This window comes from Suncus etruscus, chromosome 11 (assembly GCF_024139225.1).
Source record: "Suncus etruscus isolate mSunEtr1 chromosome 11, mSunEtr1.pri.cur, whole genome shotgun sequence".
Classification (NCBI taxonomy): domain Eukaryota; kingdom Metazoa; phylum Chordata; class Mammalia; order Eulipotyphla; family Soricidae; genus Suncus; species Suncus etruscus.
Window position 1 is genome coordinate 12,942,039 of NC_064858.1, and position 26,380 is coordinate 12,968,418.

General features: G+C 42.1%; 1 protein-coding gene across 2 annotated transcripts in view; it reads left to right on the plus strand.

Moving 5' to 3' along the window:
* The first annotated feature begins 4,476 nt into the window (after positions 1-4,476).
* The window catches only part of PPHLN1 (periphilin 1), a 105,189-nt gene continuing 83,285 nt past the window's right edge, over positions 4,477-26,380 (plus strand). For both annotated transcript variants that reach the window (XM_049783835.1, XM_049783836.1), the window contains exons 1-2: positions 4,477-4,538; positions 17,390-17,481. In XM_049783835.1, the coding sequence (XP_049639792.1) occupies positions 17,410-17,481 (72 nt within the window). In that variant the 5' untranslated portion in view covers positions 4,477-4,538; positions 17,390-17,409. The remainder of the gene's footprint in view (positions 4,539-17,389; positions 17,482-26,380) is intronic.

A 26,380-nucleotide genomic window follows, 5' to 3' on the forward strand; every position in this document is an offset into this window, starting at 1 on the left:
AAAGAGAAATAAATCCAGACAGAAGTAGGTCTTCTTGAACAAAGCAGATACTCTTTACATTCCACATTAAAACCAACAGTGAGCCCCGGATATGCCTTAGTGGTAGATATCATGCCTTTTGTATGAGTTTGGATTTAGTTCCCAGCACTGCCAGAAAAAAACAATAGGTTGTCTTGGGCAGGAGAGATAGCTCAACAGTGTAAGGGCTCCAGCACTATTGCATGTGGCCCTCAAATAACAAGTACAAAAAACCTCACCCCAATATAAGGTAATTTCTAACTATAAAAAAGTTATAAATTTATCCAAGTTGGGTAATGAAAGAATTCTGTTCTCATTACTAAAGAATTTCCTGCTCCTTTTTTTCATGCGGATTCTTTTTTTGTTAAATTATCTTTATTTAAACACCATGATTACAAATATGATTGTAGTTGGATGATTACAGTCATGTAAAGAACACCCCCCTCACCAGTGCAAGACTCCCACTACCAATTTCCCAGATCTCCCTCCTCCCCCCATCCACCCACACCTGTACTTGAGACAGGCTTTCTACTTCCCTTATTCATTCACATTGTTAGGATAGTTCTCAGTGTAGTTATTTCTCTAACTACACTCATCACTCTATGTGGTGAGCTTCATATCATGAGCTGCACCTTCCAGCCCACGTCTCTCTTATCTGAGATACTGCTAAAAATGTCATTCATTTTTCTTAAAACCCATAGATGAGTGAAACTATTCTGTGTCTTTCTCTCTCCCTCTGACTTATTTCACTCAGCATAATAGATTCCATGTACATCCATGTATAGAAAAATTTCATGACTTCATCTCTCCTGACAGCTGCATAGTATTCCATTGTGTATATGAACCACAGTTTCTTTAGCCACTCATCTGTTGAAGGACATCTTGGTTGTCTGGCTATTCATGCAGACTCTTTTTTTTTTTTTTTTTTTTTTTTGGTTTTTGGGCCACACCCGGCGGTGCTCAGGGGTTACTCCTGGCTGTCTGCTCAGAAATAGCTCCTGGCAGGTATGGGGGACCATATGGGACACTGGGATTCGAACCAACCACCTTTGGTCCTGGATCGGCTGCTTGCAAGGCAAACGCCGCTGTGCTATTTCTCCAGGCCCCTCATGCAGACTCTTTTTTTTTTTTTTTTTTTTTTTTTTGTGGTTTTTGGGTCACACCCGGCAGTGCTCAGGGGTTATTCCAGGCTCCAGGCTCAAAAATTGCTCCTGGCAGGCACGGGGAACCATATGGGACGCTGGGATTTGAACCGATGACCTCCTGCATGAAAGGCAAACGTCTTACCTCCATGCTATCTCTCCAGCCCCTCATGCAGACTCTTAACTGAACCTGTTTAGTACTGGTGATGGTGTAAATAGGTAGGTAAGTGAAATTTAAATAGATGAAAGAAATTCCAGATGTTACAATTTTATTTATTTTTCTTTCATTTTTGGGCCACACCTGGCAGTGCTCAGGGATCACTCTTCTGGCTGTCTTTGATGGCCATAAGAGATGCTGGAATGAGGGTCGGAGGGCATTTGCCTTGCACACAGCCAACCTGGTACAGATCTGGGCTTAATCCTGGGCATATGGTTCTCAGAGCCTGCCAGGAGCTTTTTCTGAGCACAGAACCAGGAGTAACCCCTGAGCGCCGGGTGTGGCAAATCCCCCCCCCCCAAAAAAAAAGAGATGCTGGGGATGGAAAACTGGTCTGCCTTGTGCAAGGCAAGCGCCCTTCCAGATCACTTGGGCCCCTAAAGCTACACTTTTATACATGTCTTTGGGAGTAGTATGGTGGGGCTCACAAGCAGTGCTCAGAAAGCCTAGGGACCATTTTCTGAGGAATGGCTGTGCTGGTGGAATGGTTTAGGGTTGTGCCAAGAGGTGCTTGAGGGCCAGACAGTACTGGGACCAAACGGAAGGCCTTATATAACAGGTAGGATGCTTGCCTTGCACGTGGCCTATTTGGGTTCTGATCCCAGGCATCCCATATGATTCCATATCGTTATCCCAAAATCATTGCCAGGAGTAATCTGAGCACAACCAGTTGTGGTCCCAAAAACTAAAAGAGAAAAAAAGAGTTTCTCAAACACAAAACACAACAAAACCAAACTTGATTCTGTATACTAAATTATTATTATTATCATTATTATTATTATTATTATTATTATTATTATTTTTGGTTTTTCGGCCACACCCGTTTGATGCCCAGGGGTTACTTCTGGCTAAGCGCTCAGAAATTGCCGCTGGCTTGGGGGGAACCATATGGGACGCCGGGGGATTGAGCCGCGGTCCTTCCTTGGCTAGCGCTTGCAAGGCAGACACCTTACCTCTAGCGCCACCTCACCGGCCCCTGATTCTGTATACTAAATTATTAAATGACACATTGTATATGTTAAGTTCTGGTGGGTATTAATTAGATAAAAGTTTTGGAAAAACATTGACTTTCATACATATAGAAATTAAAATTTATATTAATGATTAGTTTTGGGTTACACCAGGAGGGGCTTGATGGATCATATATTGGGGTGTTGAAGATCGAACACAGGTCAGCTATAAGACAAATGCCTCACCTGCTGTATTCTCATTCCGGCCCCAAATGTATGTAAAGTTTAAAAATACTGGGCTGGAGGGATAGCTCAGAGGGTAGAGGGCTTGCCTTGCATGTGGCCGACCTGGGTTCGACCTCCAGCATCCCATATAGGTTCCCTGAGCCCTTCAGGAGTGATTTCTGAGCAAAGAACTAGGAGTAATCCCTGAGCACTGCCAGGAGGGGCCAGAAACAAACAAGCAAACAAACAAACAAACAATATATATATATGTCATAATTTTCATAGCTAATTTACAAAATCAGCAAATGATCCATTAAAGTCATATCGAATTCACCCATGTTCAGATTGCGAGCATGGCAAAACACTAGGACTTCAAGTAGTAAAGGAAAAACTCTGCTGCCTAGGTTTGAGGAATTATTTTAGGCAATCTTAACAACTCACTACTGACAGATCAATTTTGAAAATTTCCTGAGGGGGGCCAGAGAGATAGCACAGCATTAAAAAGGGGTGTTTGCCTTGCACACAGCCAATCCAGGACTGATGATGGTGTGATTCGAATCCCAGCATCCCATATGGTCCGCTGAACCTGCCAGGAGTGATTTCTGAATGGGCAGAGCCAGGAGAAACCCCTGAGCACTGCCAGCTGTGCCCCAGAAACAAAATATACATAATCATAATTTTCATGCCTAATTCACAAAGTCAGCAAGTGGTCCATGAAAGTCATATCGAATTCACCCATGTTCAGATTGCGAGCATGGCAAAACACTGGGACTTCAAGTAAAGCAAAAACTCTTGCTGGCTAGGTTTGAGGCTATTATTGTTTAGGCAACCTTAACAATTCACTACTTGACAGATCAGTTTTGAAAATTTCCCGAGGAGGGCCAGAGAGCTAGCATGCCAACCCAGGACTCATGATGGTGACCCCTAGGGTCCCCGAAGCCTGCCAGGAACTATTTCTGAATGAGCAGAGCCAGGAGGAACCCCTGAGCGCCTCCAGTGTGCCCCCCCCCCAAAAAAAAACCTCAAAAAAATTAAAAAAAAATATTTTGTTTTCTTGAGACATTTTAGAAATTTGCCAGCCCATGAGGTGGGGTGGAAGCCTGCCATTTCTAAATGGGCAGAGCCAGGAGGAACCCCTGAGTGCCTCCAGGTGTGGCCCCCCAAAACCCCCTCTCCAAATTAATTTTTTCCTGAGACAATTTACAATTTACCCCATGAGTTGGGGTGGAAGGAAGCTTGCCATTTCTGAATGGGCAGAGCCAAGAGAAACCCCTGAGGGTGACCCCCCCAAAAAGCCTCCCCCAATTAAAGAAAATATTTTGCCTGAGACAATACACAAATTAGCCCTTGAGGTGGTGTGGAAGCCTGCCATTTCTGAACGGGCAGAGCCAAGGAGGAACCCCTGAGGGCCTCCAGGTGTACCCCCCCCCAAAAAAAAACCCAAAAATAAAAAAAAATTTTTTTCTTTTGCTTTCCTGAGACAATTTACAAATTAGCCCCTGAAGTGGGGTGGAAGGAAGCCTGCCATTTCTGAATGGGCAGAGCTAAGGAGGAACCCCAGATGTGCCCCCCCAAAAATAAAAAATCCCAAAATACATAAAATTCTTTTTTCTGAGACAATTTACAGACGAGCTCAAGCAGGTGAACATGGGCGGGATGAAACGATGAGAGATGCTAATTTGGAGTGATGAAGGCGCCAAAACCAACCCCACCAGAGCCAGAGGCTTCTGTTTACCTTCAGGCGAGCAGGCCCGAGGGCTCACTTCCGGAAGCGCATCTTCCCGCAGCCCCGCGCGGGCTTTCCCTCCCGGGGCCCGGGCCCGGGGCCGAAGCAAAAGCTCAACGAAGCGGCGGAAGCGGCCCCACTTCCGGGTGGCGCCTTCGGATGACGTGCATGCGCGCGCCGGAAGTGCCCTTCTGACTGGCGCGCGCCTGCCTGCCTGCCTCCTCCTGCTGCTGCCTGGGGACCATCGTGGCTTTGAGGCGGTGAGTTGGGTGGTTTTTGGTTGGGTTTTCACGTCAACCTCGGGCGAGGTGTGGTGGTGGGGGGAATAAGAAGAGTTCTTGCTGCCTTGGACTGCCCCCCCCAACGCTTGGAAGGGGGTTCTTGAGAGCCTGGAGTTGGACTGCTGCAAAGTCTGAGGTCCAGGTAGGTTGGTTTCTCCTTGGAGCTCTTGCAAAGATGCCAGCCCAGAAGATGGAATATTCGGTCTCTTCAGAGATCTCTTGAGCACGGCGGGCCATTCCTTCTTGACTCTGAGGGGTTCCCTCAGCGACTTTGGAGAACTAGAGGAAAAAGTAAAAAAACGGGCCTTAATTTGGGGGTTGGGGGTTCACTTCAGTCTAGTGTGGTCAAAACTAAAAAGTGGGTGATTTGGATTTCTTGACACATCATGCTGCTTTTTTTTTATTTTTTAAAAACTTATTTCTGTTTTTCTGAGGCTGACAGGCAAAGAAATACTAAATAAAATAAAAATAAATAATAAATAATAAATCAGACAATAATAAGACTAATGCAAGGTCGACAGGAAAAATACAAATTAAATCAGAGAGTAATTCTGCAAGGTCGGTGACTTCTGACAGGAAAAAATAAAATTAAATTAAAAAAATCATAATGTAAGGTCGGTGAACTCTGACAGGAAGAAATATAAAATTAAATCAGAAAATCATAATAATGCAAGGTCGGTGAACTCTGACAGATAAAATAATAAAAATTAAATCAGAAAATGATAATGTAAGGTCGATATACTCCGACAGGAAAAATAAAAAATGAAATCAGGAAATCATAATGCAAGGTCGTTTATACTTGACTTCTATCCACCCAGCAACAGAACAGACCTCTTCCCGGCAGTTTGAACTCAGAACCTCTCCTGCAAACCTGCACAATCAGTCCAGAGAGATGGGAAGTCAATCCTACCCGAGTACAGCTGAATTTTGGGAGGTTTGATTGCCTCTGTGCCCACCAGCGAACCGCTGGGACTAAGGCTCTAGGCAAATGTCTGTCCAAACAGCCATGACACACATCCCTGTTCTCCTTGGTCGCCGCCAAAGATGTAAGCCCCCTTTGGTCTTTTTTTTTTTTTCCTTACTAACAACCTCCTTCTCTTGCTGCTTTGTGCTGCTTCTCTCTTTGCTGAGACAATCCACTGCCTCATTTACTATCAACAGCTTTCCTACTTCTTTTTAATTTCCTACAAATTAGGAAATGAATCCTAAGCTTCTCAATGAAACTTTATCTCTGACACCTCTTTCAAATGGGTCATGGTGCTAAGACTTATTACTGGACTGACTTCTGACTTCGTTCTTTTTCAAATCCTTTTCCTCCCCTTCTGGTTTTTTCAAAGGTCTTTTTCTCTCTGCATCGTCTAATTTCACTGAATTTTCTCCTCTACTAAAATTACAGTTGAGCTGTCACTTTTTCTCTAAGGGGAATTTTCTAACTAACAAGCATTAGGTATCATTACCAATTAATTGCCCTCCACTTAATTGTTTGTCTCTGCTTTTCTTACTATGATTAGAAGATGGGGGAAAGGATTGTACTTGTCTTGCTGATTTTTGTAATTCAAGTGCCTCATGTCATTCATGTGTTATTGAGTGATTATAGCTATTGCAGATACAATATCAAAAGTAAGGCGCTTGATATATCATCTCCTGATTTTAAAATGTTAACAACTTTCTAATTTTTTAGGGCCAGCTGCTGCTCTTTTTTTTTTTTTTTTTTTTTGGATTTCAGGCCACACCCAGCGGTGCTCAGGGATTACTCCTGGCTGTCTGCTCAGAAATAGCTCCTGGGGAACCATTTGGGACACTGGGATTCGAACCAACCACCTTAGGTCCTGGATTGGCTGCTTGCAAGGCAAAGGCCGCTGTGCTATCTCTCTAGGCCCTGCTGCTGCTCATTTATAGCTGACTATGGCTTTATGGAAGTAGTGATCCCAGTGTTGGTAGAACATTAGTTTTTATCAAGAAAAGTTGGAAATACGGTGTTTTAAAATGATAGCCCAGTTTTCGTGTGTTGCCAATGGAAAAAAAATTCTTTTAAAAAAAGAAAAACAGGGGCCGGAGAGATAGCATGGAGGTAAGGCATTTGCCTTTCATGCAGAAGGTCATCTGTTCGAATCCCGGCGTCCCATATGGTCCCCTGTGTCTGCCAGGAGCAATTTCTGAGCATGGAGCCAGGAGTAACCCCTGAGCACTGCCGGGTGTGACCCAAAAACCACAAAAAAAAAAAAAAAAGAAAAACAACCTTTGGGCATAAATACAGGTCTAGGAGGGCTTTAGATTTAATCTGTTTGGAATTTAAGTATTGTAGATTTCAGAAATAGATTTTGTGGAGAATGCTAAGTCTTGACTTCCGTCTTGATGGATGGTTGGAAATTGAATGAGAAAAGGAAAGAGGTATCTTCCCTGTAGTCATTACTCATAGGGCTTCGGGAACCATATCTGGTGCTGGTGATTAAATCTGGTTGTTTGCCTACAAGCTATCACTCTGGCTTCTGTTAGTATGATTCTCTTTGGAAGCTGTTCGTTATTTTACCTATCCTCTTGCTCCTTTAATTCACCAGATCTGGGAAATTAAACCAAGGGATTACTTGTAAGACATTTACTGTATTACTGGGGTATCCCTGGCCTTTAATCTTTTTTGTATATTTGCAAATTTATCTTTGGAATAACACCTTTTCCTCACTTTACTTCTAGACCAGAGTAGTTGCCCACTTAGGGAAAAACTTTTCTAGACTTAAAAGCCTGCAATGAGTTCCTCTTAATATATTTCTTTTTTTTTTTTTTTTTACCATTTTATGTTCTCTTGGTCCTCATCCTTTACCTTTGTGAAGCTGTGCAAAATGATGAAAGGGATTTGTCTTGAGTGTGATTCCAAGCACCATTTGGCTTTCTCTAGGTTTTGTATGTGTGTGTGTGTGTTTTATTTTTGTTTGTTTGTTTTTGGTCACACCCAGTAGTGCTCAGAAATCTGGCAGGCATGGGGGACCATATGGGATGCCGGGGGATTCAAACCACCGTCCATCCTGGGTTGGCTGCATGCAAGACAAACACCCTACTGCTATGCTATCTCTCTGGCCCCGGTTTTGTGTTTTTTGAATCTCTATGTTTAATGTAAATCTGCTTCAGGGATGAAATGAAAACTTGAGAATATCATTGCAGGTTTATATCCTTCTCCTTTGCCATTAGAATCTAATGAACGTTAGTTTTTTTTATGCTGTTAAAATTTTTTTGAAATAATTTTTATTGTGACTAATGTGAATTACGAATCTTTCACATAATATTTAAGGTACATAGTGACACTGAATCAGGGCATTCCCACCACCAGCGTTGTCCTCCCTCAACTCCTGTTCCCAGCAAGCATCCTATATCCCTTTTCCTTACCCTCCAGATAGCTAGTGTAACTGGTTCCCTCTTTGTATATGTAGATTGAGTATTGAGTCTGTTGTCATTGACTTTGGATTTGGTGTTTAAGTTTGATCAATTTTTTTTTTTTTTTTTTTTTTTTTTGGTTTTTGGATTTTGGGCCACACCCAGCGTTGCTCAGGGGTTACTCCTGGTTGTCTGCCCAAAAATAGCTCCTGGCAGGCATGATCAATTTTTCTACTCAGTGTTCATAACTGTTTGGTCCTGATACCATCCATTTTCTGCTCCCTCAATTTATGAGGCAGAACAAGATGATTCAAGTTATGTGGCTCTGTTTGTAAAAAAAGAAAAGAAAAAAATCTAGGAGTCCAGCAGTGGTCCTCAAACTATGGCCCGCGGGCCACATATTGTGTTTGTATCTGTTTTGTTTTTTCATTGCAAAATAAGATATATGCAGTGTGCATAAGAATTCGTTCATGGGCCTGGAGAGATAGCACAGCGGCGTTTGCCTTGCAAGCAGCCGATCCAGGACCAAAGGTGGTTGGTTCGAATCCCGGTGTCCCATATGGTCCCCAGTGCCTGCCAGGAGCTATTTATGAGCAGATAGCCAGGAGTATCCCCTGAGCACCGCCGGGTGTGGCCCAAAAAAAAAAAAAAAAAAGAATTCGTTCATAAGTTTTGTTTTTACTATAGTCAGACCCTCTAATGGTCTGAGGGACAGCGAACTGGCCCCCTGTTTAAAAAGTGTGAGGACCCCTGACTAGAGGTTATTAATATCAATTTAAAAGAAGAAAGGGGTGGCTGGAGAGATAGCACAGTGGCATCTGCCTTGCAAGTAGCCGACCCAGGACCTAAGGTGATTGGTTCGAATCCCAGCGTCCCATATGGTCCCCCGTGCCTGCCAGGAGCTTTTTCTGAGCAGATAGCCAGCACTGAGCACCGCTGGGTGTGGCCAAAAACCAAAAAAAAAAAAAAAAAAAAAAAAAGAAGAAAGGGAAAAAAGAAAAATATTAAAAAAAAAACCAAAATACCCACAAAAACCAAACCAAACCAAACCAAACCAAACAAAAAAACTAAAATCAGAAACTACAAAAAAGCACCACAGAAACAAAGAGAACAACCATGAGAACCAAAAAAAAAAAAAGGGGGGGGGGAAGGAGGGCTGGTGTGGCAAGGTTTTGTGTTTCTTTTTTTTTGTTTGTTTGTTTTTTTGGGCCACACCCATTTGATGCTCAGGGGTTACTCCTGGTTAACTGCTCAGAAATTGCCCCTGGCTTGGGGGGATCGAACCAGGGAACCAGGAATCAAACCACAGTCCTTCCTTGGCTAGCGCTTGCAAGGCAGGCACCTTAACTCTAGCGCCACCTCACCAGCCCCATGTTTCTTTTTTATTTGCCATTATTATTATTATTATTATTATTTTTGCATAGGCACAGTAAATATTGGGGATATTAGAGAGGGAATGTCTTGGCCCAAAAGATATAGGGTTTCTCCGCCCTTGAAGCATACTGTCATGGAATAGCTACAGGCTCCATGCACAGTCATTTTCACACCCCAAGGTTTTCTTATGGTGCTTGAAAACTTCACATTCAGTTGTAGATGATAATATCAGGTCTTTGTAACTAGAGATCTTGGTATTTGCACATAGGATGAAGCCTAGGATAGAAGCTTTCTTTATGGTTCTAGAATCTAGATTAGGAAGTTCTGTCCCATCGTTGTTGTAATTAGTCTTCTGTAATTGGTGGTCTTGGTTTTTGCACAGATCCTAGGACGAAGTCTAGGGTAGTCTTTCATTATTTTTCCAGAAGTTCTGCTTACTCTCACGTGTCAAAGTCAGTCCTCTGGAATTAGAGAGCTTGGCTATTGTACAAATCCTAGGCAGAAGCCTTTAGGACCAACTTGTGCCAGTTTTGATATGAAATCCTGACAATGAGGAAACAGGAACAAATTGATCTAAGGGCAGGTTGTCCTATCTTAATCACCTAAGGGTAAGATGAAATCAGAAGACAAGTCGTCCTTTGTTTTTTTTTTTTTTTTGTGGTTTTTGGGTCACACCGGCAGTACTCAGGGGTTATTCCTGGCTCCAGGCTCAGAAATTGGTACTGGCAGGCAGGGGGGGGGGGCGACCTTATGGGGCGCCGGGATTTGAACCGATGACCTCCTGCATGAAAGGCAAATGCCTTACCTCCATGCTATCTCTCCGGCCCCAGACAAGTCGTCCTTTGATATGTGTGAAAACCAACCTGACTGGGCAGAACTTATCCTGGGACTAATAAGAGAGACACATTAGTTTTATTTTACTAATGCTCATTCTGTATTCCCTAATACCTTTTTTTCCCTTGAATTCTGCTGTTTTCCTGTTATTGTTCATCCTTTTTTTTTTTTTTTTTGGTTTTTGGGCCACACCCGGCGGTGCTCAGGGGTTACTCCTGGCTGTCTGCTCAGAAATAGCTCCTGGCAGGCACAGGGGACCATATGGGACACTGGGATTCGAACCAACCACCTTTGGTCCTGGATCCGCTGCTTGCAAGGCAAACGCCACTATGCTATCTCTCCGGGCTTTTTTTTTTTTTTTTTATTGTTCATCCTTAAGTAACCTCTCAAAATTAAATTTTCTTAGTTGTCATACTATTCTATTTTGCCATTTATCTTTCTTCAAGCACTGAAAATAATTCAGATAGGAACTTTATTTTGATCATTTAATATTTGGCAGCAGTTATAATCTTTGTGTTTTGATTTTGAGCCATGCATTCTGGACTTATTCTTGACTCTGCCTAAGAATCACTCTTGGTGGTTTTTGGGGAACCATATAGTGTGTTTAAACTTGGTCAGTCTTCTGCAAAGGCAAACACTCCACCTACTATACTATCTCCAACCACCCATCCCCCCAGTGATAGTTATTCCCCAGAGGCCATAACTAAAAATGTCATTTTTAATTTATTTGTCTAGAATTCTAACAATTCTTTTCAGTAGGAACAGTATTAAGTAGGTTTGTTTTGTTTTGTTTTTACTTTTTGGGCCACACCTGGAGACACTCAGGTTAGTTCAGAAATCGCTCCTGGCTTGTGGGACCATATGGGATGAAGGGGGATCGAACTGAGGTTTGTCCTAGGTTAGCACATGCAAGGCAAACACCCTATCACTTGCACCACCACTCTGGCCCAATAAAGTGCGTCTATAATTCTCATCCAGAATTCATTTTGTGTATACCCAGGATTGATGTAGAATGTGTATATATATATATATAATTTTTTTTTGGTTTTTGGGTCACACCCGGTGGTGCTCAAGAGTTCCTCCTGGCAGGCATAGGGGATCATATGGGATATCAGGATTTGAATCACCATCTGTTCTGGATCGGCTGCATGCAAGGCAAATGCCCTACCCTGTACTATCTCTCCAGCCCAGTATTAGTTTTAAGGGCTAAATCAATCCTTAAATGCTTCTTGTTTCAATGTAGATTGTCAGGAACTTTGCTCTAGATTTATGGATCTCATTCTGAAATAAAATGAGTTTCAACAATTTAAAAACTCATTGATTTAAGGATTCCACCCCAGGCATTGCTTTTTTTTTTTTTTTTTTGGTTTGGTTTTTGGGCCACACCCGGCAGTGCTCAGGGGTTACTCCTGGCTGTCTGCTCAGAAATAGCTCCTGGCAGGCACGGGGACCATATGGGACACTGGGATTCGAACCAACCACCTTTGGTCCTGGATCGGCTGCTTGCAAGGCAAACACTGCTGTGCTATCTCTCCGGGCCCATCTTCTCCCCATTTTTTGATGGGATTAGGTGTGTTTTTTTTGTTGTTGTTTTTGATTTTTGGGTCACACCTGGTGATGCTCAGGGATTACTCCTGGCTCTGCACTCAGAAATCGCTCCTGGCAGACTTGGAGAACACCATATGGGAAACCTGGAATTGAACCACCACAATCGCTGTTGGTGTCAGGTTTTCTGTAGTTAAAGATCCTGGTTTCTGTGCATATCCTACATCGAAGTTAGGATGATGTGGAGCATCCTCTAGTTTCACCTCACCATTAGAGGGCAATGCAGAGATCCCTACCCTGAAAGCAGGTTGTCTGGGTGTTAAGAGAGTCTTATTTGGAATAAGTCGATGCCAGGGCAGAGACAGGGTCTTCCCTGGTAGAGGTTTGCTGCCAGGTGATGTTATAGACAACCATGGTTGTTTCCATGGATGGTAAATGGAATGGAAAATGCCTGTTCTTCTGAGGCCTGAACCAGGTCATTATGATAATGTTCAAGGTGTAAGGTCTCACTGTATTACAAGATTTGTGTGCTTCTATCTCTATTAGATAAGAACTTGTTTTCATATGTAAAATTTTCCCAGTTTAATGAGCCTCTGCGGAAGAGGAACAATGCTACAAGGTATTATTGGTGCAAATGGGGCTGAGGGAACAAGTACAACAATCCCCGTAACTTGGTTCTAACAGAGAGACTCTTCTACCAGAATTCCTTCTTGAATAGATCACAAAGAAAAAACAAAACAAAAAATGTGGAGGAAATTGTGACTAAATATGAGGCTATTCAATAAGGGTTATAGCTGTTCAGGGAATACATTTAAGATATTCAAAGGAGATATACATGTCCCTTTTATGTCTTTAGAAATAGTCAGGTGTGTGTGGGGGGGTGTTAAATCCAGACACCACTTTTGTCTGTGATTTGGCCTTGTGGAGTCTGCAAAATGGCTCCCAGCAGTCTCATATCAGGAAATGTCTTGAGTGGGGACTTATCAGAAACTGAGTCTGGTAGCAAGCCGAGGTCCACAGAGAGAAGGGGTGGAGGAAAGGCAGCCACTGAGAGTAGATCAGTAGCAACAGAGTATTGGTTTCTTCTCAGGCTGAGAGTATCTTTTCACTTTGGGAGCTGGTTGGCAGCTTGCTTGAATGGGGATAATGATCTGCCTCCTGAGGAGCCAAGAACTGAGGTAGAAAGGGTTAAATGTGTGGTAATAGGAGTTCGGGGTGATGGTGTAAAGGTCTAGAAATGAGCTTGTAAGGTGGTGAGCCAAGGGGGAAAGGGCAGTATACAACATAGACATTCTGTATATTGCAAACATACATTAAGCCCTATGATGTCCTATTAAACTATCTATACTTTATGTGCAGTGCCCTGTGTGGTTTTGACAATGGAAACTGGTGGGAAAGAAAGTTGTCAGCGACTTCCCCAAGCCCACCCCTCAGGGTGGGTGTTGGGGAAAGCCCGAGTCCCTTTTAAACTCCTCCCTGGAACCCACCTCGCTGGCCTCCTGGGTGGGCATCCAGGGATATCCCCAGAGTCCCGGAGGAAGTAGAGGGAAAGCTATTGGGGGAGGCCTGAGCCCTCTCAGCCCTCTCCCCCACCTCTTCCAAGCTTGGTGAAAGGCCTTCAGCATGGAGCCTTTCCACTCCCCATGTGACAAAAGTTTCTGGTTCCCAGAACAGAAAAGAGTATGGTCTCTTATGTTGTTTTTATTGAGTTATTTCAGACCTCTATATTTATCTGTTTACATTCTGTTAAGTTTGTTCCATGGTTTCTTTGAGTTCCTTGATCATTCTCCAAATTTCCTCTTTAAATTTTCTCAGAGAGGACCCGTACTGTTGGGTCTTCAGATCCGTCATCTCATTCTCTAAGTATGGTTGTGTTCTGCCTTTCCAGAGTGTCCTTTGCAGTATGGTATTTTTCTGTTTTTTTTTTTTTTTTGTTTTTGTTTTCATTTTGTTTTGTTTTTGGTATGTGTTGTGCTTCTGTACATTGATTAGAGGATAAGCACTGTCTCAAGGCATCTGGCTGCTGTGGCTTTAGCTGGGGTTCCTTGTACTAAGTATTTATTTTGGTGAGGATTTTCACTACATCCTATCACTATATTTGGGCTCCAAGGATTTCCTTTGGTAAACCTGCTGTAAATCATACCGGCTTTCCTTTGTATGTGATTTTTTCTTTAATTTTGCTGTTTTTAGTTTTCTCTGTCTATCTGTAGTTCTCAATTTGATTAGGATCTGTCTTAGAGTATTTTTATTAGGATCTCTTAGCTTGTTCCCTTTGGGCCTCATGGATATGAGTGCATGTGTTTTCCAGCTCTGGGAACTTCTTAGCAGTATCTTTGACTGTTGCTTCTTCCTGGGGTTGTTTTCCTGACCCTCTGAAACCTCAGTGATTATTATGTTGTTCCTCTTGAATTTGCCCTAAACTTATTTAGTCTGCCATTTGTTTGTTTTCAGGCTTTTACACCTTTTGTTTTTTGGAGATTATTTTTACATTTATCTTTCACTAATATCTTTTTTTTTTTTTTTTTGTGGCTGTTGTTCCATTGGTTCTTTTGAGTTCTTTCAACATACATTCTCAATATTTCCTCTCTAAAGTCTTTATCAGAGAGATTATAGCTGTTTAGTACTAGTTGGGTCTTAATGGATATCAACCATATTTCCTTACCAAACCTGGTGGGATTTTGTGTTCCATTCCCATTGTGACTTTTGCAGTCTATAAGTGTTTGAGTGTTATTGGGTATCTGAGTGAGTAGAGTTAGGATGTCTTTGTATGCTCACTGTGAGGTATGAAGACTTGACAAATGCCTAGTCACAATCTCTCAGGATTCCTGATATTTTTTTGGGGGGGTCACACCCAGCAGTGCTCAGGGGTTACTCCTGGCTGTCTGCTCAGAAATAGCTTCTGGCAGGCACGGGGGACCATATGGGACACCGGGATTCGAACCAGCCACCTTTGGTCCTGGATCGGCTGCTTGCAAGGCAAACGCCTCTGTGCTATCCCTTTGGGTCCAGAATTCCTGATTTTTAAAGAGTATTGTTGGGGCCGGGAAGGTGGCGCTAGAGGTAAGGTGTCTGCCTTGCAAGCGCTAGCCAAGGAAGGACCGCGGTTCGATCCCCCGGCATCCCATATGGTCCCCCCAAGCCAGGGGCGATTTCTGAGCACATAGCCAGGAGTAACCCCTGAGCGTCAAACGGGTGTGGCCCAAAAACCAAAAAAAAAAAAGAGTATTGTCAGGCTTAATGACATGATTAATCTGAAATTATTAGATCATTGACCAGGGAAATCACTCAGCAGTAGGACACTTGCCTTTTTTTTTTTTGGGAGGCTTGAATTTCATTCTAGCACCAACAAAAGTTCTTCACTTTGGCATAGATCACATCAAGTTTCCATACACATCTTTTATACAGGTATAATTTTCCTTCATTCTTTGCCCAATCTTCCTTTTTTTTTGGGGGGGGGGGAGTTTGGGTCATACCCGGCAGCACTCAGGAATTATTCCTGGCTCTCTGCTCAGAAATGGCTCCTGGCAGGCTCGGGGGACCATATGGGATGCTGGGATTTGAACCACCATCCTTCTGCATGCAAGGCAAAAGCTCCACCTCCATGCTATCTCTCTGGCCCCCCATTCTAATATTTTTTATGTATGCAAAAAGTGAATACAGATTTATCAGTTTCATTTTAAGAAAGGATTTTGTTTTTCCCGAATACAGTCATTGATGTTCGTGTTTTATTTATAATGTACATCTACACCCTTTATGGCCATATTTTGTAGGTTGGCCACACTAATATACAAACACACATATGTATACGTATACTATAGATGACAGGGCAGTTGTTCTTACCATGGAGAAGACTGATGTGACTCTGAGAAAGGAAGAGACCGTCCTCAGTGCAAAAATAGCCCTGCCTCTCATTTGGGATTTAGCCCCAATTTCCCAAAAGACTGTTCTCAGAATATTTTATGTAATAACTAAATCACCTTATTGGAAAGCTGCAAGTGAATTATGGCCAAGTTGTTACAAATCTACAACAGTGAGAAACTAGCATTTTTTCCTCTCCTGTCTCTTAAGGAGGGACTCAATATTTTCTTAGTAGACCTGAAGTTTAAGGAAGTTAGCTAGGGAGAGACTGCTTTAGTAGCTGCTGCCAAAGAGATAGTAAAGAAACAGTCTTTAAATTACTACTATAATTTTTCAGTCTCCAGGGATGATAGTTGGTGAAGAAAGGCCTTACTGTAAATGTCCCATCGTATGAATTCTTTCATTTTTCTCAAATCACACAAAATATTTGTTGACTCATTATTTCTAAAGTATTTTTACTGGTCTTTAGAGTTTTCAATGTATAGTATCATGTCAAGAATCTTTTCGGGGTGGGGGCAGAGAGATAGCATGGAGGTAAGGCATTTGCCTTGCATGCAGAAGGTCGATGGTTCGAATCCTGGCTTCCCACATGGTCCCCTGAGCCTGCCTGGAGTGATTTCTGAGCATAGAGCCAGGAGTAACCCCTGAGTGCTGTTGGGTGTGACCCAAAAACAAAAACAAACAAACAAAAAAAGAATCTATTCAGGGGGATTGGTGTTGGGGCCTTACCTGGTGTTGCTCAGAGTTTCCCCTGATTCTGTGATGAGAAGGTACTCCTGTGGAGACTCAGAGGACCACAGGTATTTATTGTGGGTTTGAACACTGGTTGGCCAATGCAAAGCAAGTACCCTACCTGCTACCATTGTTCTGTTCCTGAGAATCGGTATTTTAATTTTTTGCTTTTGGATCATGCTTGGTGATATTTAGGGTATTTTCCTGGCTCTTTGCTCAAGGTTCACTTCTGATAGTTCTTGGGGGAACCATATTGGGGCTGAGGATCAAACTTGGTATAGTCATATGGAAGTCAAGAATCCTACCTGCTGTACCATTCCCTGGCCCATATCTTTTTTTTTTTTTTTTTTTTTTTTTTGGTTTTTGGGCCACACCTGGTGACACTCAAGGTATCTGAGCTATGCGCTCAGAAATCGTTCCTGGCTTGGGGGATCATATGGGACGCCGAGGATCAAATAGTAGTCTGTCCTAGGCTAGCGCTTGCAAGGCAGATGCCTTACCTCTAGTGCCACTGCTCTGGCCCGTCATATCTGTATTTCTTTTGCTTTGTTTTTCGGGCCACACCCATTTGATGCTCAGGGGTTACTCCTGGCTAAGCGCTCAGAAATTGCCCCTGGCTTGGGGGGACCATATGGGACGGGGGATCGAACCATAGTCCTTCCTTGGCTAGCGGTTGCAAGGCAGACACCTTACCTCTAGTGCCACCTCGTCGGCCCCCATATCTGTATTTTTAAAGAAAAATCTCTTAAGTGGTTTGGAATAAGAACTGCCTTTATTATTGGTTATTAAATTTTTAACTTTTGTATATATGTGTAAACAATAATCAGTTGCTCCTTCCTAATTATAAAAACTGTTTTCATTCTTTTTTTTTATTTTATTTTTTACTGTTTTCATTCTTTTTTTTGTGGTTTTTGGGTCACACCTGGCAGTGCTCAGGGGTTACTCCTGGCTCCATGCTCAGAAATTGCTCCTGGCAGGCACGGGGGACCATATGGGACGCTGGGATTCGAACCGATGACCTCTTGCATGAAAGGCAAACGCTTTACCTCCATGCTATCTCTCCAGCCCCACTGTTTTCATTCTTAATAATAATATTACTTTATATTTCTTTTATTCGTTAGTGGAATACAGTAGCGATGAAATGTGGTCTGATGGACGATATGACTATGAAAGAGTTCCAAGAGAACGAGTACCTCCACGAAGTCACCCCAGTGTAAGTTGCTTCTCTACATCCAGAACAATCAAAACTTGCTATTTAAGTTAATCTGGTACAATAAAACCTGGGCCTCTTAACAAAAATTTCAGGTGCCAAAAATTTGCTAGTGTAGCTGAATTTGCAGTTTATAGATTGTTTCTAATAAAAATCTCTAAAGCAATTAATATGATAAAATAATTTGTAGTTTATTTAGAAGAGCATACAAATTTAGAAGAACGTACATTCAACATGCATAGATAGATTTTATACAGGAATGATACAGAGATGGGGAAAAAAAGATGGTTTAAAAATAGAATTCGGGGGCCCGGAGAGATAGCACAGTGGCGTTTGCCTTGCAAGCAGCCGATCCAGGACCAAAGGTGGTTGGTTCGAATCCCGGTGCCCCATATGGTTCCTCGTGCCTGCCAGGAGCTATTTCTGAGCAGACAGCCAGGACTAACCCCTGAGCACTGCCGGGTGTGACCCAAAAACCAAAAAAACAAAACAAAACAAAAAAAAAAAGAATTTGGTAGGGGCTAGAGTGATAGCACAGTGGGTAGGGTATTTGTATTGTATGTGGTCAACTCAGGTTTGATCCCTTGAGTACCTCTGGGATGTGGTCCACTCCCAAAAGAACCCCAAACAAAAACAAAAAACAAAACCCAAATTCTACAGATGTTATTTATTTACTTATTTGGGTTCCAGCCCAATACAAATTCTACAGATTGTAGATTTTGTTTGTTTGTTTGTTTTGGGCCACACCCAGCAGTTACTCCTGGCTGTCTGCTCAGAAATAGTCCCTGGCAGGCAACGGGGGACCATATGGGACGCCAGGATTTGAACCAATGACCTTTAGCATGAAAGGCAAACACCTTACCTCCATGCTATCTCTCCGGCCCCAGATTGTAGATTGTAAAATGAGCAGCAAATCCAGAGCAAGAAGATATTGAATGTGCTGACCCAGAGAATTACCGAGGCAATATGTAGTCTAGATTAGTTAAGAAATGGTTAAGGGTGTGTGACTGATAATGAAAATTTGTGATACAGTCATGGCTTAAGTGAGATTAGAACAGGGTGTAGCAGAAAGATAGGTGATAGTTTGTTTATTTTGGGGTCACACCCGGCAGCACTAAGGGGTTACTCCTGGCTCTCTGCTCAAAAATCGCTCCTGGCAGGCTCAGGGGACCATTTGAGATGCCGGGATTTGAACCGCTGACCTTCTGCATGCAAGGCAAACACTTCATCTCCATACTATCTCTCCAGCCCCGATAGTTTATTTTTAAGTATAGGATTTCTAAGTGGGAAAATTCTTAGGTGCTGAAAGTTTAGTCTAGAAATGGAAGTAGAAGGTAGGTAAAGTTTATTTGAGGAATGAAAATTGAGACTGGAGTTAGGATTAGTGACTTACTTTAGAGACTCAACCCTTGCTCTACAAAGTGATCACCTAGAGAGCTTGATGGGCATGAGTCATAATTTATGCAGACTGAATCTTGTACAACACTTTAAATTTTAGGAGCTGCGATATGGCTCTGTGATACAAGGAGGCTGATATGTGTGAAGGTCTTGGGTTTGCTCCCTAGCCTGAAGTGGTGTGCAGGAGTGGGATAGCTGGTGGTGGGACCAAAACTGGAGGTGAAGTTGTTGAGGTGATTATTATTTAGAGAGTTATGAAATTCAAAATTTCTTAGATCTATACAAAACCAAGCATTTTTTTTTTTTTTTTTTTTTTGTGGTTTTTGGGTCACACCCGGCAGTGCTCAGGGGTTACTCCTGGCTCCATGCTCAGAAATTGCTCCTGGCAGGCACGGGGGACCATATGGGACGCTGGGATTCGAACCGATGACCTCTTGCATGAAAGGCAAACGCCTTACCTCCATGCTATCTCTCCAGCCCCAAAAACCAAGCATTTTTGTCTTATATCACTTGTATGTAAATGTGAAATGAATTTTTCCTTTGTGAAAAATCTTGATCAGTAGTTAAGTAGGTGGATGTTTTAATAGCCTTAAAACTATATGTACTTCAGTATCTCCTTGTGCCTAAAAGATAAATGATAATTTAGAGGCTTCTTAATTCCATCTAGAAAGAAAAGAACCTAGATTTTTGTTTTCTTCGTTTAAGAACATAGAATAGTGTGGACCTTGATAGTTTTATTCCATTAGATTGTTCTCTTACTATATCAAATTTGTGAATATGTTGTATTTTGATCATTAATTTAAAGTTAAATGACTTCAAATAATTTTCCTTTTGTTGGCTCTTGGAAATTAACCCTGTGTTATGTTACATCTACATTTTATTCAAATAAAACAAAATTGTTTCATTTTTGTTTTGGGGTCATACCATGTAGTATGTGTATTGTGGCTAGGTAGAATGTTGCTTCTCTTGGCTTAGGGTTCACTTTAGTGTTGTTTAGGAGACTAGGGTGTGCTAATGATTGAATCCCTACATGCAAAGAATATACTTAGTTCGTTAAATGGCCTCTGTGACCCAAACATATGTTTTGTGTTAAACAAGGTTAACATATGTGCCATGACTCCTTTTTAGCAGTCTGGTGCAGTCTATGAATCACTTTTCAAAATAATGTTAAAAAATAGCTAGTGTAAAAAAAAAAAAAAGCTAGTTTCAGAATTAAAGGACCCATTTATATTTGCGTATACTTCTTGAGAGACTAATTAAACACTTAGCAGGGGTTCTCAAACAATGGCATGCGGGCCACATGCGGCCTTCTGACATATATCTGGTCTTTCGGGTGTTTTGGCTGCTGCTACCTGTTTTGATAAGCAGCCTACTTTTTTCAGGCTCGCAGTGTGTATGTGTGGAGTGTGTGCCTCACTCTCCTACACCCCTTCTTTTCTGTTTCTTGACTCCTTTCAGTCTCTGCAGGAGTCCTCAAACTGTGGAACACGGACCACTATTGTTCAGTTTTTTTTAAAAAACTATAGTTTGACCCTCCAAGGGTCTGAAGGACAGTGAAGAACTGGTCCTCTGTTTAAAAAGTTTGAGGACCCCCGACTTAGAGTTTGTGTTCAGGCTTCTTTTCTTTTTCTTTGCCTTTGTTTTGGGGCTTCTCCTGGTGGTACTTATGGTTTACTGCAGAATCTATGCTCAGGGATCATGCTTAGTGGTATTCAGGTACATTATACAGGGGATTGAACCTGGCTCAGCCTTGCCTAATGCATTGCTATATTTTCATAAAAATAATGAACATAGGGCCCGGAGAGATAGCACAGCGGTGTTTGCCTTGCAAGCAGCCAATCCAGGACCAAAGGTGGTTGGTTCGAATCCCGGTGTCCCATATGGTCCCCCGTGCCTGCCAGGAGCTATTTCTGAGCAGACAGCCAGGAGTAACCCCTGAGCACCGCCGGGTGTGGCCCAAAAACCAAAAAAAAATAATGAACATAAGTTATATTTTAAGATAATTGTAACATGAAGTGAAAATACCTGTACTTTTGATTTGTAATGACAATGGATAACTTTATTGCTAATGTGTGTGTAGCTGTTTTGTCTACATTTAGGTAAAGTTATTTTATATTCACAATTGATTTCAGAGTCAAATGGCAAGTGACACTATAAAATCAATAGTTATAACTGATTAAAATAAATAATATCAAAATAAAAACAACTTATTAAATTTTTAAAATTTAATTTAACTTGCTTACAAAGCTGAGCACAATGATGTTATTTTTTTTTGTGCCTAGGATCTAACTTAGGACTGCACACATAGAAAGTATATGTTCTACCACTAAGCCACATCCTTGATCTTATTTTCAAAACTACATTAACTTATTTGCATGACCAACAATGTTCAAAAGCAACTGCTTTATGGAAGCTCCAAGGAGGCAACAATCTTGATTAGAGTGGATTGTGTATTTATTATTATTGGTCCTTAGTACAAAGTTGAGCTAGGATTGGTTGTAGTTCAAATGTAGCATCAGACCAATGGTTATGGTGGGCTGTCAGCTCAGTGAGGGGTGATCAGGCTTTCTTCAGATCCAGGGTGCAGTTGTAGTCTGGCTGACTGTCAGCTGCTGTTTAGCCTCTAATATCTGACCAGGAGGCCAGTTCCTGGAATATCCCCATAGGATCTGGTTCCAGGAACTGGCTCTTCTGGACTTAGGTTTTTTTTTTTTTTGTTTTTGGGTCACACCTGCAGCACTCAGGGGTTACTCCTGGCTCTAGGCTCAGAAATGGCTCCTGGCAGGCTTGGGAGACCATATGGGATGCTGGAATTCAAACCCCTGTCCTTCTGCATGCAAGGCAAATGCCCTGCCTTCATGCTATCTCTCCGGCCCCAAGGGCTTAGTCTTTATACCTTAAAGCTAGAGCCTGTCAGGACTGTACTTAGGCATACAGCAAAGCCAGGTTTACAGCAGTTAACTACCTTAAGCAAGCAGAGTACAGAAGCCAAAGCAAATGTTATCTCTAAGCCAGGGGTCTCAAACTCAATTTACCTGGGGGCCGGAGGAGGCAAAGTTGGGGTGATCCTTGAGTGCAAAGTCAGTTGTAAGCCTTGAATATTGGGGGTGGACCCAAACAACTAAACAAAAACAAAACAAAAAAAGATTCCTGGGGCCGGGCGGTGGCGCTAAAGGTAAGGTGCCTGCCTTGCCTGCGCTAGCTTTGGACGGACCGCGGTTCGATCCCCCGGTGTCCCATATGGTCCCCCAAGCCAGGAGCGACTTCTGAGCACATAGCCAGGAGCAACTCGTGAGCGTTACCGGGTGTGGCCCAAAAACCAAAAAAAAAAAAAAAAAAAAAAAAGATTCCTGGGGCATCTCGCGATGGCGTTAAAGGTAAGGTGTCTGCCTTGCAAGCGCTAGCCAAGGAAGGACTGCGGTTGGATCCCCTGGCGTCCCATATGGTCCCCCCAAGCCAGGGACAATTTCTGAGCGCTTAGCCAGGAGTAACCCCTGAGCATCAAACGGGTGTGGCCAAAAAAAAAAAGATTCCTCTAGGGCAGGGCTACACAGCCCGAGGGCTGCAAGTTTGAAACCCTTGCTTAGTAAGCAAAGACACACCACATTCAAACATCAACATTTAGGTTATAGTTAAATTCTAAATCTTAGATCCTAACAAGTTGTACTTTCCAATTCCATACATGTAGCAGCAATTTTTTGTTTTGGGGCCATAATTTCATGATTTCATCTTTTTTTAGGCTGAAGTGTGTCTTATTGTGTATACTTACCAGAGTTTCTTTACCTAGTAATGACAGATACTTTTTCAAAGAAGACATACAGATGACTTAGTAAGTATATGAAAAATATATGTTGTATCTCATTTACCATAAAGAAATGCAAATTAAAAAATGAGTTATCATGGGGCTGGGCGGTGGCGCTAGAGGTAAGGTGACTGCCTTGCCTGCGCTAGCCTTGGATGGACCACGGTTCGATCCCCCGGTGTCCCATATGGTCCCCCAAGCCAGGAGCGACTTCTGAGCGCATAGCCAGGAGTAACCCCTGAGCGTCACCGGGTGTGGCCCAAAAAAAAAAATGAGTTATCACCTCAAACCAGGGAGACTGGCACACATCAAGATAAACAAAAACAACAAGTATTGATGGGGATGTGGAAAATAAAAAGAATTCTCATTCATTGTTGATAAAAATGTTAATAGAAACAAGATAAATAAACAAACAGATAAAATTTTACCAGAAAATCTAATCCAACAATTTGCTGCCTATTGGGCGCCATATGCTGTAATCCCACCCTGGGAAAAATGGGTCTGGAGCAGAGGTACTACAGGAAAGAAACCAGGCCAAGCTTGAGATGGTGAAACACACATGGTTAGGGAGTTTTCAGCTGACAGAGCACTGCTCCCCAGAACTACAGTTTTTTTTATCAAGCATCAAGTCCACACAAGGCTGGGGAGCTAGGACAAAAGGTTTAACCTGAGCCAGTCCTGCCCAGGTGGGTTTTTAACATGTAGAACAAGAGGATAAATAGGGAAAATCTCTGTTTCAGGTGAAAACAATTTGTGAACAAACAAATACAAAAAGGCCTGGGATGGCGCTAGAGGTAAGGCGTCTGTCTACCTTGCCAGCCCTAGCCTAGGATGGACGGTGGTTCTATTCCCTCCCCCCCCCCCCCAACTTCTGAGTGCATAGCCAGGAGCAACCCCTGAGTGTCACCGGGTGTGGCCCAAAAACAAAACAAAACAAAAAAAAACCTGGGATGATCTTTGTTTTGGGTGAAACAAAAGTTGTAAATGGGCCTGAGAGATAGCATGGAGGTAGTGCATTTGCTTTGCATGCAGAAGGAATCCCATATGATCCCCCAAGCTTGCCAGGAGCGATTTTTGAGCTTAGAGCCAGGAGTAACCCCTGAGCACTGCTGGGTGTGACACCTGTCCCCCCCAAAATAAAAAACAAAAAAAGTTGTGAACAAACAAATACAAGGAAACCAAGAGAAGATCTATGATTTGGGTGAAACCAAAGTTGTAAACCAACAGCTGTGTGCAAGAAACACATTTGAATAATCAGAGCAAACACAGACTCAAAATCCTTCAAGAAGCTACTTTCTGGGCCTGAGCATAGCAGTAAACAGGACAGACCCTGGTTCAAATCCTAGCATCCCATATGCTCTCCCAAGCCTGAATAAAATGGTATAGCTGAATCATATGGGAGTTCAATTTCCAGTTTTTTGATGAATCTCCATATTGTTTTCCATAAAGGCAGCAGTGACGAAGAGTTCTTCTCTCTCCACTTCCTCACCAGCACTGATTGTTCGTGTTCTTTGTGATGTGTGCCAGTCTCTGATGTGAGATTGTACGTCATTGTAGTTTTGATTTGCATCTCCCTGATTAGTGATGTGCAGCATTTTTTCATGTGTCTTTTGGCCATTTGTATTTCTTTGAGGAAGTGTCCGTTCATTTCTTCCCATTTTTTGATGGGATTATATGTTTTTTTCTTAAATTCTGTTGGTATCTTGTATATTTTAGGGATTAGCCCCTTGTCTGATGGGCATTGAGTGAATAGTTTCTCGCATTCTGTGGATGGCTTTTGGCATCTATTTTAGGCACTATTTCCTTTGAAGTACAGAAGCTTCTCAGCTTAATATAGTCCCATCTGTTTATCTCTGCTTCCACTTGTTTGGAGAGTGCTATTTCATCCTTGAAGATGCCTTTAATCTCAATGTCATATAGTGTTTTACCTACCTGCTATTCTATGTACCTTATGGTTTCAGGCCTTATATCAAGGTCTTTAATCCATTTGGATTTGATCTTTGTGCATGGTGTTAGATGGGGGTCTGAGTTTGCCTTTTTACAAGTAGCTAACTAGTTGTGTCTTTTTTTTTTTTTTTTTTTTGGTTTTTGGGCCACACCTGGCGGTGCTCAGGGGTTACTCCTGGCTGTCTGCTCATAAATAGCTCCTGGCAGGCACGGGGGACCATATGGGACACCAGGATTCGAACCAACCACCTTTGGTCCTGGATCGGCTGCTTGCAAGGCAAACGCCGCTGTGCTACCTCTCCGGGCCCCTCTTTAGTTAAATTGACCCCAACATATTTGAGTTTGTGGGGCACTAAAGTGAATGGGATTATTTTCTTAATCTTCATTTTAGTTTATCTCCGTTGATAATAATGTATGTCATTGGCTTGTGGTAGATGGCCTTGAGTATATTGAGAAAAAGTTACTTTCATTTCCATCTTGATGAGGGTTTTTATCAAGAATGGGTGTTGGACCTTATCAAATGCTTTCTCTCCATCTATTGATAAGATCATATGATATTTGTTTTTCATTTTGTTGATATGGTGTATTATGTTGATTGCTTTATGGATGTTAAACCATCCTTGCATTCCTGGGACGAAATGTACTTGGACGTGGTGAATGACCTTCATGATGATGCATTGAATTCTATTTGCCAGAATTTTGTTGAGGATCTTTGTATCTGTGTTCATCAGAGATACTGGTCTATAATTTTCTCTCACTTTTATTTTTGGTTTTTGGGTCACACAGGCAGCGCTCAGGGGTTACTCCTGACTCTACGCTCAGAAATCGCTCCTGGCAAGCTCAGGGGACCATATGGGATGTCGGGATTTGAACCACTGTCCTTCTGCATGCAAAGCAAAAGCCTATCACCATGTTATCTCTCCAGACCCTGTAATTTTCTTTTTTGGCAGCATCTCTCTCTGGTTTTGGTATCAATGTGATGTTAGCGTCTTATAACCTTTTTGGAAGTGTTCCCGTTTCTACAATTTTATGCAAGAGCCTTAAAAGGATTGGTAGAAGTTCCTCTTGAAAGTTTTGAAAGAATTCATTAGTGAACCCATCTGGGCCTGTGCTTTTGTTTTGGGGAAGATTTTTTATCACCATTTTAATTTACCCAATAGTCATGGGGTTGTTTAGATATGCTACCTCATCCTAATTTAACCATGGAATGTTATGAGTCCAAGAATTTGCCCATTTCTGCCAGGTTCTCATGTTTCGTGACATAAAGTTTCTCAAAGTAGTCTCTGATTACCCTTTGAATCTGTGCAATATCTGTAGTGATGTCCCCCTTTTCATTTCTTATCCGGCTTATCAAGGTTCTCTCACTTTGTTAGTTTTTTTTTTAATTTTTTTATTTTGAATTATGAGAACAAAAGATGCAAAGAAAGAGGACAAGGTAAAGTTACAGAGGAAGGACAATCACCCATAACATAATTCTCAGAAGAAGTCCCCTTGCTGATATCTTAACTTTGAACTTTCAGCCAAAGAACATTAAGATAAATAAAACAGAATCTATGTGCAATTACTTTGTCCCTCAAGTCCCCAGATTGTAGCACATTATAATATTTCTTAACAGCACACAAGGCAATCTAAAGCCATAAAACTTACGTAACTCTTTAAACATTAGAGGCATAGTATTTTTTACATTTCCATGTACATGCATATTAGCTTAAGTTAACCTCAAATTTTAAGTGGGTGCATTTTAAGGATTAGAGT